The 15,186-nt window shown below is 45.6% G+C and overlaps 1 protein-coding gene across 2 annotated transcripts; it reads right to left on the bottom strand.

Moving 5' to 3' along the window:
- Positions 1 to 195: 195 nt before the first annotated feature.
- Positions 196 to 14,155, bottom strand: LOC119315783. Of its 2 annotated transcripts, XM_037590268.1 has the most exons (13): positions 13,482 to 14,155; positions 11,473 to 11,570; positions 11,302 to 11,388; positions 11,010 to 11,212; positions 10,831 to 10,925; positions 9,783 to 9,919; positions 9,508 to 9,699; positions 9,362 to 9,431; positions 9,138 to 9,270; positions 2,781 to 2,894; positions 2,607 to 2,700; positions 1,155 to 1,234; positions 196 to 589 (listed from the first exon to the last, which is right to left on the bottom strand). In XM_037590268.1, exons 1-12 carry the CDS (start codon positions 13,800 to 13,802, stop codon positions 1,198 to 1,200), a joined length of 1,581 nt encoding a protein of 526 aa, XP_037446165.1. In that variant the 5' UTR covers positions 13,803 to 14,155; the 3' UTR covers positions 196 to 589; positions 1,155 to 1,197. The 2 variants fall into 2 exon arrangements, with proteins under 2 accessions (XP_037446165.1, XP_037446164.1); XM_037590267.1 differs by having other exon boundaries at positions 10,831 to 11,212.
- Positions 14,156 to 15,186: the final 1,031 nt, after the last annotated feature.

The raw sequence follows: 15,186 nt of genomic DNA, 5'->3' as shown, positions 1-15,186 counted from the left end.
CAAATTTCTCTCATGTAGCAAACCAAACAGCCCCTAAATGCCGTTCCTATTATCCAGATAGCTGCTCGAGTGCAGCGGTGCGCACACTGTGGCCGTCCCTATTCTCCAGATAGCATGCTAGAGGCTATATCTATTCTCCAGGGCACAAACCAGACAAGCAAGCAATGAATCCTGCCTTTTCTAAAATAGTAAAAATAATAATCAAAGAAAGCTCTTTCATGTTCGAGACTGGAAATAATCCGTTTCTGCTATAGAACGATCAATAATACTCCCTCCATAAAGAAATATAAGAGCGTATAGTGATCTAAACACTCATATATTTCTTTACAGAAGGAGTACGATACAGCATGAAAATTTGGCTGTACGACATTCAAATGCTAACGATAAATTTCAGCAAAGCTGCATGCTCTAGCTTTCTCTCATTTTCAAAACATCCCCAAAAAATACATCAGAAGGTGCTACAAAGTCTTGCTGTGTTCCCATAGGGGAGAAAAAAGATGCCACAAGATTTGTATTCAAATGCTATGACCCAATCTTCGAGAAATGTTGGTTGTTCTGTAGCAACTGTCATCTGGGGTAGTTCATTCACCTGCCAAAACAGAACATAAAAAGAAGATGAAAATAATTCACAGCTCCCACTCTGAGCTTAATACTTAAGAGAAACAATCATTACAAAACTCTAATAGGATAAATACTTAACCATGTAGTTTCATGTGATGACTCGCTTTACGGTGGCAAATAAAATATAGTTTTATCCTAAATACTTTTGTAGACTAGCTAAAAGTTATGTTTCGGGACTATATCAGCAATACTACCGCAGGTGATATTCTGTTCAACGCAGTAGCTTCTTCCTGCTATAGCATGGCAAGAGGTTTGAAGAAGCAATGGAGATTCGTGTGCAAATTTCTGTACATCTCCGATGTTATCGTTTACGTATGTTTCCGGTGAAGTTGAGCTGTAACTGTAAGTGAACACTCATCAGGTTGATAAGCACAGCAGAGGTCAACACTGGTGGTTTATATATGCTTTGCTGTTAGAACATAAATAGTGACGATGCGGTTGTAAAATAACTTATTTCCATTTTACTTGAAAGGAAATGTGGTGTATCCTAGAAGCCATAAAAAGAAAGGCGCATAGAAAGGACAAATGAATACCATCAAGCAGTTAAAACAGCAGGAGATTGGGATCTGTAAATCATCACACCCGGTTATCCTTTCTCCATGGGCGCTGGGACCTATTTTAGACAGTTGCAACAAGATACTGGGTCAGCCAACAGTTTTACTACTATATCAATAAAAAAAAGGCCAACTTACTGAGCTGGCAATACTTCTCGGACTAGAAAACGAGAAAACAGAATATCCAGCCCAAAATAAATAAGAAATTTGTTAACACCAAAGAAATTGAGCATATTGACACATCAATTCTACGCAGTGAAGAAAAGACTGAACACACCATCAGCTAGAAGCCCAATCATGCTCAAAGTATAACTTGCTTGAATGAAGAAGTGTTTATAGAAAAGAAAAAAAGACACAGATATGAGCAACTGAGCATGGCTTGACAGAACATATACAAAGATATTTATATCTTGAGAGCAAATGTAAAGAACTAAAAGCCTCAGGCTATAGATTTCCAAAATGAAACAGAAGACTACAAATCCATGAAAGTAAGGTATCAACAATCTGTTTAGGACCTCCAGACTTCATAATTCAAGCATCCCAAAACCGCAGGTAGTAAATTTGTCACCTAAGCATATTTGGCGAATCCTTTCAAAGTAAATCAGTAACCTTTCTATAAAATAATCATATCGCCAATCAAAATTACTTCATCTGTTAGTTCCCACATGGGATGGTGGAATACCCCCAACCCAAAATGTCCCTAAAGGCCTGAACAGCGGGTAATGAAAACATCGGGTCACACTAGCAAGAGGGTGGTAGGTAGGTAGGTAGGTGACATGCAGAAGAAATACTGACAATGGTGAATGCCAGCTATTGCTTTTCAAGAATATATGAGAATGTACTGCCAAGAAAAGTCTTTTGACAACACACCGTAAGGCATAAAAAAATGATCATTTTTCAGAAAATGCTACTTCATAGCATTATGCTTCAATTACAGTACTATATCATATTAAATTGCCCAAACATAGCAACACATACAAATATGAGTTCTTTTTACCAGAATTAATGGGTCTACAGCATAAAATATCAGGGCTCGTTTGATACAAAGGGATTTCATAGGATTTGTATCCTTAGGAATTTTTCTATGATGGTTGTTTGATTCGTAGGATTGGAATCCTTAGGATTTTTTTCCATAGGATTCATTTGTACTACATTTTGGAGGAAAATTTCCATCTTCAAAGCTCTGTAAGATTCCTTTGTTTTTCCTGTGCTATCAAACACTCTTCCAAATCCTGTAGGATAGAAAAGGACATGACAATCTATTCCTACGTTTTTCCTGTTCCCGCGTTTTGAGAATTGTGAATCAAGGAGGCCCTCAGATGGGGTAATCAACAGAAACACGTTGGTGACAGAAAACCACTGTAGCAGCAACTCTACAGCATTTAGGGAAGAGGGATACAGCAAAATAATTTGGTAAGATTAACTCCTTACCTTGTAGTTACATGATTTTCAACTACTTTCTGTTCATCTTCACTGAACATGAACCACTTGTCTTGGTTCTTCATTGTAGCTTCTTTGTCAAATTCTGACATAAACATGGTATTACTAATCACTATATATTTGCAAATGAGTAAAATGAAAACTTATCTCATAATAATTTCTTACCTTGGCGCAATATGTTTGTATTGTTATTACAATAGCCATCCAGCTTCCAGTATGCTACTCCTTTGTCTACCATGACAGGCGTGGACCTAAGGACACATCCCAGTTCCTCTAATTCTGCATAGTTGGGAAGTAAAAGAAGAAATTAATACAGCATGGCTAGCTCAATATCCTTTTTTACTAAAAAAAAGCATAGACATTTTACACATCACATAATAAAACAGAAGGACAAGAATACACATGTCAGAAGAGACTCGGTGGTGGGGGTGTACAACCACACCTCCCATCTTATTAAACCTCCCAACTTAATTAGGCTCAGTATGCTTGAAATGTTAAGAAACTAAATTAAGCATTTTTACTTTCACATTCTGAAAAGTAACTACCCGGCCAGTCTAGACTACAAACTATGCAAAATATTGAAAATAAAAGTAAACCAAAAATTGCAAATGGAGGATACATCAAATTGAAAAGGAAAACTGACACTCGAACTGCGCTTCTGCTGCATAACTAAAAGTTGTCAATGAAAGATTATGTGATGTTCAAAGTAAAGGGGTGCCTCATGAATCATGATTGCTTCTGTTCCAACTTATTTATTTGGAGTTAAGATGGAATTTTCATCATCATCAACAACAACAACAACAAAGCCTTCAGTCCCAAACAAGTTGAAGTAGGCTAGAGGTGAAACCTATGAGATCTCGCGACCAACTCATGGTTCCGGCACATGGATAGCAAGCTTCCACGCTCCCGCGTCCATGGCTAGTTCTTTGGTGATACTTCAGTCCTTCAGATCTCTCTTTAAGGACTCCTCCCATGTCAAGTTCGGTCTACCCTGACCTCTCGACATTATCAGCACGCTTTAGCCGTCCACTATGCACCGGAGCTTCTGGAGGCCTCGCCGAATATGCCCAAACCATCTCAGACGATGTTGGACAAGCTTCTCTTCAATCGGTGCTACCCCAACTATCTCTTATATCATCATTCCAGACTCTGTCCTTCCTCGTGTGGCCACACATCCATCTCAACATGCGCATGTCCACCACACCTAACTGTTGAACATGTCGCCTTTTAGTCGACCAACACTCAGTGCCATACAACATTGGGGTCGAATCGCCGTCCTATAGAACTTGCCTTATAGCTTTTGTGGCACTCTCTTGTCACAGAGAATGCCAGAAGCTTGGCGCCGCTTCATCCATCTGGCTTTGATTCGATGGTTCACATCTTCATCAATATCCCCATCCTTTTGCAGCATTGACCCCAAATACTGAAAGGTGTCCTTCTGAGGCACCACCTGCCATCAAGGCTAACCTCCTCCTCCTCGTGCCTAGTAGTACTGAAACCACACCTCATGTACTCGGTTGTAGTTCTAGTAAGCCTAAAACCTTTCGATTCCAAGGTTTGTCTCCATAGCTCTAACTTCCTATTGACCCCCGTCTCCTCGTCCACTAGCACCACATCATCCGCAAAGAGCATACACCATGGGATATCTCCTTGTATATCTTTTGTGACCTCATCCATTAGCAAAGCAAAAAAGATAAGGGCTCAAAGCTGACCCCTGGCGCAGTCCTATTTTAATCGGGAAGTCATCAGTGTCGCCATCACTTGTTCAAACACTTGTCACAAATGGAATTTTCATCATATCAAAGAAAACATATCGTGATATCAAACTCTCACTTAGCATTTTAAACTCATTTCCACCCCTTTAAATAGGACAGGGTATGAAGACTTAATCAATATTATTATCTAGACCTGGCTTTAGGAGTGTTTGCTCTAAACCTCAACCAGCCCATAATCACCTTCAAACTTGTTAAGAGTTATATATAGCCATGTGATGTCCCCATTGTATAAGGGGTTTTCTACATATTTACCACACATGTACTTGCCTCATGGAAATGCAATTTGCATATTCCCAACATGGCATCAAAGCCCTAGGGTTATTTTTCCCACTTTCCGAAAGCGAAGCAACGTAATACTCCTGAAATTCCTTCATACTCGTAGTCTAGAGCAAACTTACTACCTGACCCAACATGTCGCTTATGATTCGTGGAAGTAAGGCCATGGCATCATGCCCTTATGACAGTCTAATTGCTATGCTGGCAGGACCATTGTTGCCATCACGTCTTACTTTTACAAGGCTTGTTGAATCTTCTGTTCTACCTATTTCACAACGTTGCAAGAACTGTCTGTAACAGTTTACTACACTCCAGGGAGGGGTTATCATGGCATCACCTTGGCATTGAGATAGCACCCCCAAGGCCATATCAGACGCCAAGGGCCATCATCCTAGGTATTTTAGTTAGGCAAGCGCCTAGACAGTTTAGGTGAGACCATCAAAATATGGATGTCGTCAAGAGTAATAGGAGCATTATATTAGGGAAAATCTCATCTTTAAGATTAGGGTTTCATACCTAAAAATCGAAGAAAAATGGACCTTGGAGGGTGGGGGAGCGATCCTATGAGGAAAAAGTTCCTAACATGAGGGGCCTTTGACTTGGTATGTTGATCAATTGGTAATACAAGTTGTGCTAGCCATGGCTACGCTAACAACAGAAGCAGCCCGATGGTGAAAATGGCAAGGCCGTCGACATCAAAATAGGTGATAGATTGGTGTCACAGGAAGAACATTGTGTGACATACATATTTCCATTATCGGTGATGTCCATCCTTGTCACAGTTGCTTCTATTTTGGCAGGATAAACACCAATGGGCCTGATGGTATCAAACTAGAAAACAAAGTGGGAAGCAGAAGCAGCCCGATGGTGAAAATGGCAAGGCCGTCGACATCAAAATAGGTGGTAGATTGGTGTCACAGGAAGAACATTGTGTGACATACATATTTCCATTATCGGCGATGTCCATCCTTGTCACAATTGCTTCTATTTTGGCAGGATAAACACCAATGGGCCTGACGGTATCAAACTAGAAAACAAAGTGGGAAGATGTGTATGTAGAAGGGTGAACACAAAGCAGTATGGTGGATGCACAAATAAGTTTGCCAACTGTTATGACCGGCATATTAGAGGCTTAGCCCAGTTAGTTGTGGCCCGGTTTATCTTATCGTTATTAGGGGCTTAACCCAGTTAGTTGTGGCCCGGTTTATCTTATCGTTATTAGGGGCTTAGCCCAATTATCTTATTAGGAGGATTATATAAACTCGTGTAAGGACCCGTTTTGGGATTAAGCAAGAAGCAATCATATTTGCTCGGCTTCCTTAGGAAGCCGGGAGACCTAACCCTAGCCGCCGTCCCTGCTCTCTCTCTCTCTCTCTCTCTCTCTCTCTCGGACGCACGCAACGACGGCGCCCCAGCGCCAGTGACCACGCCTTCCTCCACGCCATCCCTCCTTCCACCCCTACAACCTGAGACCACGCCTTGGTAGGGATCCGGTTCCTACCAATTTGGTATCAAATAGCTTCGGTGCGGTCACGTCCTCGCCGCCGCCCACCCCGACCCTCCCGCTGCCGACCGTCCTGATGGCCACCACGGCCAACGCCCCGCTCTTGCCAGTGCCGGTCACCTCCGCCGCGCCCGTCCCCGTCGTCTTCACCCTGGAGGAGATGACGGCTGCCATCCAGGATCTCACCCAGGCGGTCACGGGCATCTACACGTTCCTCGCGAGATCCTATGGGCCGTAGCCGCCTGTGCCCTTCGCCACCGCCCCGCCGCTGTAGCAGCCGCCATCCTCGGCGACCCCCGTCGCCGCCGCCATGCAGCAGCTGTCGTGGCAGCCGCCACCAGCAACGAACCCCGGCGCCTCCGCCATGCAACAGGGGCAACAGCTGCAACCGCTGCCACCGGCGACCGCGGCCCTGGGCATCCCAACGACGGGCCCGGGGTGCCCATCCACCAGGCCCGGTTTCCCCCGTCGTCGTCTCCGTTACCGGCCTAGCTCACTGGATCCCTTGAGCCGGTCTACACGACGGCCTCGGTCGGGCCACACGTGCTGCCCCCGCCGGCGACGCACCCGGCCATGCAGTTTGGCGGGTCCTCGGGCTCCGCCGAGCCCTTCGCCGGCGTCGACAGGCCCCTGTTCCAGGGCAGCACCCTGATGCCCGCCTACTCGGCCCCGTCATCCTCGCTGCTCCGTGCTGACGAGGCGCACCCGCCCGTCGTCCACGTCCAGACGCCGCCGAGATTCTCCAAGCTGGAGTTCGCGACCTACGACGGCACCGTCGACCCCCTGAATTGGCTCAACCAATGCGACCAATTTTTCAAGGGACAGCGCACGCTCGCGTCCGACCGCACCTGGATCTCCTTGTATCATCTCCGAGGAGCCGCGCGGACGTGGTACTACGCCCTCGAACAGGAAGAGGGCGACATGCCACCATGGGAGCGCTTCCACGATTTGTGCCTCTTGCGCTTCGGTCCGCCTATACGCGGGAGCCGTCTGGCGGAGCTTGGGCGTCTTCCGTTCCTCACCTCCGTGCAAGACTTCGCCGACCACTTCCAGGCACTGGCGTGCCACACCCCGAGCATTTTGGCTCGTCAGCGGGCTGAGCTCTTCGTCGGCGGCCTACCGGACCACATCTGCATGGACGTGGAGACGCGCGGGCCACAGGACCTCCAGACGACCATGTACTACGCCCTCGCGTTCGAGCGTCGCACGGTGGCCATCCAGCAGGCGCCACCGCCCCGAGCCGCTGGGCCGCCACCCTGGCCGGAAGTTCCCGCGCAGGGTCAGCCTGCCCAAGCTTCCGCGGCACCCCTCGGCACGCCCGTTCCGCCGGCTCACCCCGGCCGAGCAACTCGAGCGTCGTTGCCAAGGGTTGTGCTTCAACTGCGACGAGCCCTACGTACCGGGCCACGTCTGCCCACGACTCTTCTACCTGGAGGCTGCATGCTACATTGAGGAGGACCCCGCCGCCGCCGGGCTCGGCGACCAACCTGCCCCAGTTGACGCAGAGGTGTTTGGCGACCGTTGATCTTCCCCGCCTTCCACCTCGAGGACGAGCTGTTTGTGCAGGCGGGGAGAGATGTTATGACCGGCATATTAGGGGCTTAGCCCAGTTAGTTGTGGCCCAGTTTATCTTATCGTTATTAGGTGCTTAGCCCAATTATCTTATTAGGAGGATTACATAAACTCGTGTAAGGACCCGTTTTGGGATTAAGCAAGAAACAATCATATTTGCTCGGCTTCCTTAGGGGGAGACCTAACCCTAGCCGCCGCCCCTGCTCTCTCTCTCTCTCGCACGCAGGCAACGACGGCGCCCCGGCGCCGGTGACCACGCCTTCCTCCACGCCATCCCTCCTTCCACCCCTACAACCTGAGACCACGCCCTGGTAGGGATCCGGTTCCTACCACCAACAGACATCAATCTTGATTGACTCTGACTCTAAAACAATGGTCAAGTTCCATCTTATTTTACAAAATCAGGGAGCAGAGCACATATGAATTAAGGTAATCAACGTATTATCATATGTTTCCTTTTCTTAGGGCTACCTTATCTTGGATGGTTATGTCCACATGCATGAAAGAGTTGGGTTGCACTATACAAACAGTATGTTTACAAAAATGGCCAGGGCCTCTTTGATTAACAGGATTTTGAAAACGCAGGAATAGGAAAAGTAAAGGATTGGAGTGTCATGCCCATTTCAATCCTACAGGATTAGCAAGGAGTGTTTGATTTCATGGGAAAAGCAGAGGAATTGCAAAAACAGGTTGGAGTGGATGTTAGATTTCCTATGAAATGTAGTACAAAAGATTTCATAGGAAAGATTCCTATGGGATTCAATCCTTTGAATCAAAGGACAAATGTAGGAAAAATTCCAAAGGAGTTCAATCCTCCAAAAATCCTATAGAATTCCTTTGAATCAAAGGAGCTCTCAGTATGCATGTATGGTGGAGGGGCAGACAATTTGACGTCAGTGGAAGTTACATATTCCCTCCGGTCTTAACTTTGATCATTTGTTTCTACTACTCCCTCGCGTCTTTGAGAAGATAGTATGTTGCACAATCTCCAAGAATAGTACTTTGACCATCAGTTTCTATTATGGTATAATGTTTAAAAGTTAATAAAATCATTATAATGTGCAAGTATTGTTTAGACAAATCTACACATATGGTTCTCACTCACCCAATCAAAATATTTTAGAAGATATTGCCTTATTGGTGGTTAACGTTTTAGAAGTTAGACCAAAAATATGCCCAGACCATCATGTTTTTGTCGACTGGAGGGAGTAATATAAAACCTAATAATGTAGTTATATTACAAAGGTACTTTCCAGAAAAATACATATATACATATTAAAAGGTATACTGTATTTGATGTGAAATGATATATTAAACGTGATTGAAAGATATCAGACATACTGTGAACTGAACAAATGCACAATACTAAACAAATTTAACCATACTGCCACATACCCTTCATGGCTGCCTGCTTGACTTCTTTTGCCTCTTTTATTTGACAAAAGATATTATTAGCTTCTTCATTGCCAGTGATTTCTCCTCCCATTGTTTTAGCCATGTCATTCTGTCTTTCTTTTAGCTCCTTTTCCTATGAAACAAAAGAAAACTGCTGATCACTAATGTCAACCAAGTGACTTGACACTTGACCACAAAAAAAAAGGAAATTCTCAACGAAATACCTTCTCGGTTGCAGCACGGATCTTTTGTCTGGCCACACCCTCTCTAGCTTCAATCCTAGTCCTCAACTTTCTGAAAAAGATACAAGATAATTAATATGACAGTAGTTAAGTGAACTTCTTCAACACATATGATAGCCTGTACTTACTCAGATGATAATGCCTCGTCACACAGAGAATTCAGCACATCCAGCTTATGAGAAGGGCTCAAATTTTTATATCCAGATAGCCCATGGCTTAAGCAGTCAAGGATGAAATCTTTTGCGTGTAATGTCGAGTCAGTGATATATTTGCTGAGTCTTCTTATCCATGTATCCCCATGTTTTGGATATTTCAAAGGCCTTAAGGAAGGAAAAACCTCATTTAGTCATTTTTCAACTACATGCGCAAAACTAGAAGGAGATACAATTTGAAGTATACTTACTTGTAATTGCCATTTTCTATGACAGACAACAGGTTTGTGTGAAGCTCAGCAACAACTGAAGACACCTCTCGGAGTTGACGATCTCCAGTTATGTCTTTGACAATTTTTTCTGATTGGCCCTTCCTTATTTGGAAGATCTGCTTAAATCATTTTGTACATTATTCTATTTATAATACGGAAGAAAAGGTCTCTAAAAGCAAGCAGGTAGCTAAGAACTGGTAAGAATTCCAACTATCGAAACAAAAACCAAGTTTGATGACAGATTATAAATACAATGCAAATAAACTTTCTTTAGATTATTATAAATTGACATATCATAAAGAATATGCCTCTCAAGTTGATGATCTGTTTTGTGTTAACAAGACAGAAGTAACAAGAACAGGATTAAGATTCTAGACCTCACCAACAGCAGAATTTATGAGCTCAGCAACAATCTCAGACAACCTCACTTAGCTACTGCAAACAGGATTTAGAAATGACAGATGAGGAGTCCATGCATCAAACAATGCAACACAAAATAATTTCTAATTGCTGTACACTCAAAATTGTTCCATGGTGCTTGTTAGAGATAGAAGACGGATTTAAAATAATTATGACACTTTCTGGAGGTAGATGAAATCAAGCATACAGATCATTAGAGATATACCAAGTGGGCACTTGCATAGACATGCATCACTATCACAAATATTGTGAAGCCCTTAAGACATCCTAGTCTCAGCAATGAAATCAAGCATACAGATCATTAGAGATATACCAAGTGGGCCCTTGCATAGACATGCATCACTATCACAAATATTGTGAAGCCCTTAAGACATCCTAGTCTCGGCAATGATTTGCACGACATATTGCGCTGGTCAAGTTGTCAGAAATGTAGATGCATATGTCATATGTGATACTCCCTCCGTCCTGTAATATAAGAACGTTTTTGACACTAGTGTAGTGTCAGAAACGTTCTTATATTATGGGACGGAGGGAGTACTAAGGAGATTTTATCGCAGAAGTGTAACTAACATATGATTAAAAAATACTATTTGCTTTCCATAACTACCTCGCCAAATGAGCGACAAAACTCCAAAAATTGAATGGCGGCACCAACATCTTCAGGCTGCATCTCTACACCAGCAACGCAAGTCACAAGAGTACCTCTGGGTATGACTATTTCATCCTTGAGAGCATCGGTGCTCTCAATTCTCCGCAGGTTGCCCTTCGGTCTCTTGACAAGAGTACCTCTGGGTATGACTATTTCATCCTTGAGAGCATCGGTGCTCTCAATTCTCCGCAGGTTGCCCTTCGGTCTCTTGACAAGAGTACCTCTGGGTATGACTATTTCATCCTTGAGAGCATCGGTGCTCTCAATTCTCCGCAGGTCGCCCTTCGGTCTCTTGACAGAATGGACCATTGGTCCTGCTGGCTCCTCCCCTCTCCTCTTTCTGCCAAACAAAACCAGATAACGAGTATATAAAAACAATAACAAAAACCTATAATCCCTCATGACAAGTACCAGCTTCAGATTGCTCACTTGCACTTGCTGCAGTTGCAGTCATTCCTGCACTTGGGGCATTCCCAGGCTTCCTCCTTCAACACCTCATCCGCAATCAAAGGGTACCTGTTAAATAAAGAGAACATCAACAGACCCATTCAAGATTGCCTACCACAGCCTCTAAGAAAAAGCAGAGAGGACATATTGAACCTGTTACGTATGCAATTCTTGCAATATCTGAGAGTGCACTTGCCATTCTTCTTGGACCCTCTGCAAGCTGCCGTGAGCCCTGTTTTTCTCTGACGGCACTGAGGAATAGCAACACAGAAGAGATGAAACGAAGATACATTGAGCAGAAGCGAAAGGGAGCAGGAGCTAGGTCCGGATGTTAACTATGGCTCTATGCGGCACCATATTTAATGAGGTGTGGTTTATCTTCGTACGATCGCAACAAAGGCCCGCAATAAAGCAGTGCTATGTGTGAAATTACACTAATTTGAACCAACTAAATTGAACCGGCCATATACATACTTTCTTGATTTGCAATATTTTTTAATAGATCAAAACATCTTTCTCTGCAAGTTAATTTTCACATATGTTTGTAATATTAGTCGAGACGTGCATTTGCACGTGCACGCTTACTAGTTGAGCAGAAGCGAAAGGGAGCATGAGCTAGGTCCGGATGGATCCAGTTCTGCTTTCTTTCAGGATTTCTGGCATATAATTTGGGTGGACAACCAGAAAGGATAAACAGATCTTACATGATTTTGTTAAGAAAAAAAGATAATGACAACAATCCGTAGTAACTTCAAACCAATTTCCCTCCTTAATTGTCCAGTGAAGTCAGTCACTAGAGTTGCAGGATTACATTAAAGATATCATAGATCTCTCGGTCAGGAAGTTGTGTGAAACGCATCTTGTCTTAACAAAATCAGATCCATGGCATAAAGGATTTTCAGTTGTCTCCCCCCTGTTTTTCCTCCCTCCTGTTCGATCTGTGCGGTTCTTTGATTTGGTGTTTGTAAATCTTTTAGATGCCATCCAAGTTTTTGGCTCAGCGTTTTAACGAAAATCAAGGTAGGGGCCTCCCCTCCCGAATTTGCTTTCTTTTCTCAACAAAGCGCAAAAGCTTTGCGTCTCGGTGCATTGATAGAAAGAGTAATTTACACATGCCACTGCTAAATGGACATTACACAGATGCATTAACTGAACGACAAACGACACTGCTAAGTGGACATTACACAGATGCATCAACTACACGACACAAGCGTAGATGCCTTCCATACCCATGTCCAGGACACTGAAACCAGACGAAACCTTAATTACCGGGACAGAGATTCCAGTTCTGCAAAGGGCAAAACTAGGCCGCCAGGACAGACCTGCAGCCGAAATGCCCATGTCCAGGACACCGCAAACCAGGCGAAACCTTACATGCCCAACTAGACCTGCAGCCAAAATGCCCAAGTCTGCGGCAGAACCCACAGGCCTGCCTCCTAAAGCTGCACCCAACACCGAGATCCATCCAGTCCTGAACCAGAGAGTCAAGGCTCCAAGACGACACCTCCAAGGAGGATATGGACGGCGGCGACGCCCGATCCAGCAAGCCAAATCTGAGGTTTTTACCCAGAACACGAAACCCCAGGGTGGAAGAGGTGCTGAAACTCCACGACAACGCCTCTAAGGAGGAAGATGAAGCCCTCAGGCATCAGCGTCGCCAACCCTGAAAGGCACGGCGTTCATCCTCTGGAGCTCCCATGCTAACCACTTCCATTCAGACCCCTAGCCTCACCAAGGCACCCGTCGGCAGCATGTCAAAACCACGCCCCCTGAGCTGGCATGCGGCGCAGGTGCCGCCATGGCAGGAGCAGCCAGCAGAACTGCGTACGGCCACATCAGAGTTGCATTGCCAGCAGCCCACAGCTGGAACGCCAACGCCCACCACCTTCAGTGGGCGCGGGGTGCCATGCACGCCGGCGGAGGAGACACCCGCCGCCACTGCAGCCCTGCCGAGAAGCGCCTATCCCACACATGCCGTCGCCATGGCCCATGGACCACCACGAGGCAACCAGAGGAACAATAGGGCGGCGGCGGCGGCGAGGAGTGAGTCGAGGGTCGAAGGGTGTAGCTAGGGTTTGCGATTGGGGATCGCCTCGTGAGTCGCCTGGCGTCTCGCGAATTCGCTCAGAAAAAAAAGGGAAAGGGAGGAGGGGAGCTCTCACCTGGTGGCAGATCCAGACGTCAACTGCGACGCCGTTCGTCTCGACGGCAGCGCCCACCTCGGCGCCGGCGCCGCTCCCCTCCGAGGCGACCTCCTTCTCGCCACCGGAGCCGACGCCGTTCTTCTCCGGGGCGACGCCCTCCTCGGCGCCGACGCCGACCGTCTCCGGGGCAGCGCCGACGCCCTCCGCAGCGGCCACCATGCCACCATCGCCGTTGCCCTCCTGGGCGACGACCTCCACTCCGACGGCGCGGTTACTCTGCGGGGCGGCGACCCTCTCCGCGTCGCCGTCGCGGGCGTCCCGGTTCAGATCTATCTCCATCGGCTACTCTGACGAGGCTGGAGAACTGGGGAAGGGATGGCGCTGGGTAATTCGCATCGAAACTATAGAACTGGAATTCTGTGTCTGGAAAAATGAGATTTCTCGCGTTGGTGGAACTGGAAGGTGATTAACGCGACGAGATTGGAAGCGAGGGAAGAGCAGGGAGGAACTGTCCATGGCGGCGCGCGTCCGAGCAGAGCGAGAGTGGCAAGAACACTTTTTTTCTTCTTGAAATTGGGAAGAACACCTAAGTATACTTAACTGAATCCCCTGGTTAGTTATTATCAGTAGCTCCTTTTTACGGAGGTCCCGAGCCCCCGACCTTGGTTTTCACTGAGCGCCCGAGCAGCCATGGTAACAGAGCACGGGCGCAGTAGCCTGCGAGCGTGACGGCGGTGCATGTTTTATCTAACCAAGTTCCAGCATTGGAGAATCTAGCCAAACTAGCTGATTCATGGACTAATGCATTCTCTAACAATATTCATATACTCCCTCAGTTTCGAAATATACATCTTTTTAGACATTTCAAATATACTACAACATACAGATGTATGTAGACATATTTTAAAGCGTAGATTCACTCATGTTGTTTCGTATGTAGTCATTTGTTGAAATCTCTAGAAAGAGATATATTTAGAAACGGAGAGAGTATATTACATGGAAAAAGTGGGTTGTGACATGTGATAATTGATAGCAGTCCTCGAAGACAATTGTTGCAAGACCAGTATTATCAGAGTTGATCATCGTTTGGTTACTGCCAACTGTCTGAACTAGATTCAAACCAAATCGCAACGTCATAATTCCCGTTATAAACTGTATCCACACAAATATCAAGTTTCTCATTTGCTGCCGCTGGGAAATCACCTATATTATCTTTCAGTATTGTATGAACTACATCAACATTAAGTTTAACATATATCTTAATAGCCTTTAGTGAATGTGCAATCTTGTTGCTAGAGACCAGTTGAAGTGTAGATTTGGCTTGGTGATTGAACTTACTTTTTCTAGACCTCTTCTCTCCCACCATAAGTACCATGTTGTTGTTGTCAATGTTTTTTTTAAATCTAGTCTGACCAAGAACACAAACCTTATTAGGCGTCAGCCGGCTGTACGAGAGGAAATACGAGTCACCTCCTCGGTCGTTTGATGTGACATGCTCAAGTCGGCTAATCCTATCCCTCTGTACGCCGCACCCTTGTAGCGTTGCTCGTGGACGTACCACGGCTTCTCTTCCCTCACAACACAACATGTTTCTGCTCACATCGAAGTTTGCCTCGTGTCAGCCCATCCACCCTTTCGGCAGTCGTTGCCCCGTCGTTAAAGCATCATCGTCGATGTAGTCAAAGCACCCACATCGCTCACTGCAACCCGCTTGTCGTGTGAC

Source organism: Triticum dicoccoides, chromosome 6A (genome assembly GCF_002162155.2).
Source record: "Triticum dicoccoides isolate Atlit2015 ecotype Zavitan chromosome 6A, WEW_v2.0, whole genome shotgun sequence".
Classification (NCBI taxonomy): Eukaryota; Viridiplantae; Streptophyta; class Magnoliopsida; order Poales; family Poaceae; genus Triticum; species Triticum dicoccoides.
This window is presented reverse-complemented; position numbering and strand designations above follow the sequence as displayed.

Coding starts and splice junctions, on each gene's coding strand:
- LOC119315783 (XM_037590267.1), bottom strand. CDS start 13,802: ATGGAGATAGATCTGAACCGGGACGCCCGCGACGGCGACGCGGAGAGG. Junction 11,213..11,301: donor TGCAACTGCAGCAAGTGCAA/GTGAGCAATCTG, acceptor TTTGTTTGGCAG/AAAGAGGAGAGGGGAGGAGC. Junction 9,271..9,361: donor TCCGTGCTGCAACCGAGAAG/GTATTTCGTTGA, acceptor TTTGTTTCATAG/GAAAAGGAGCTAAAAGAAAG.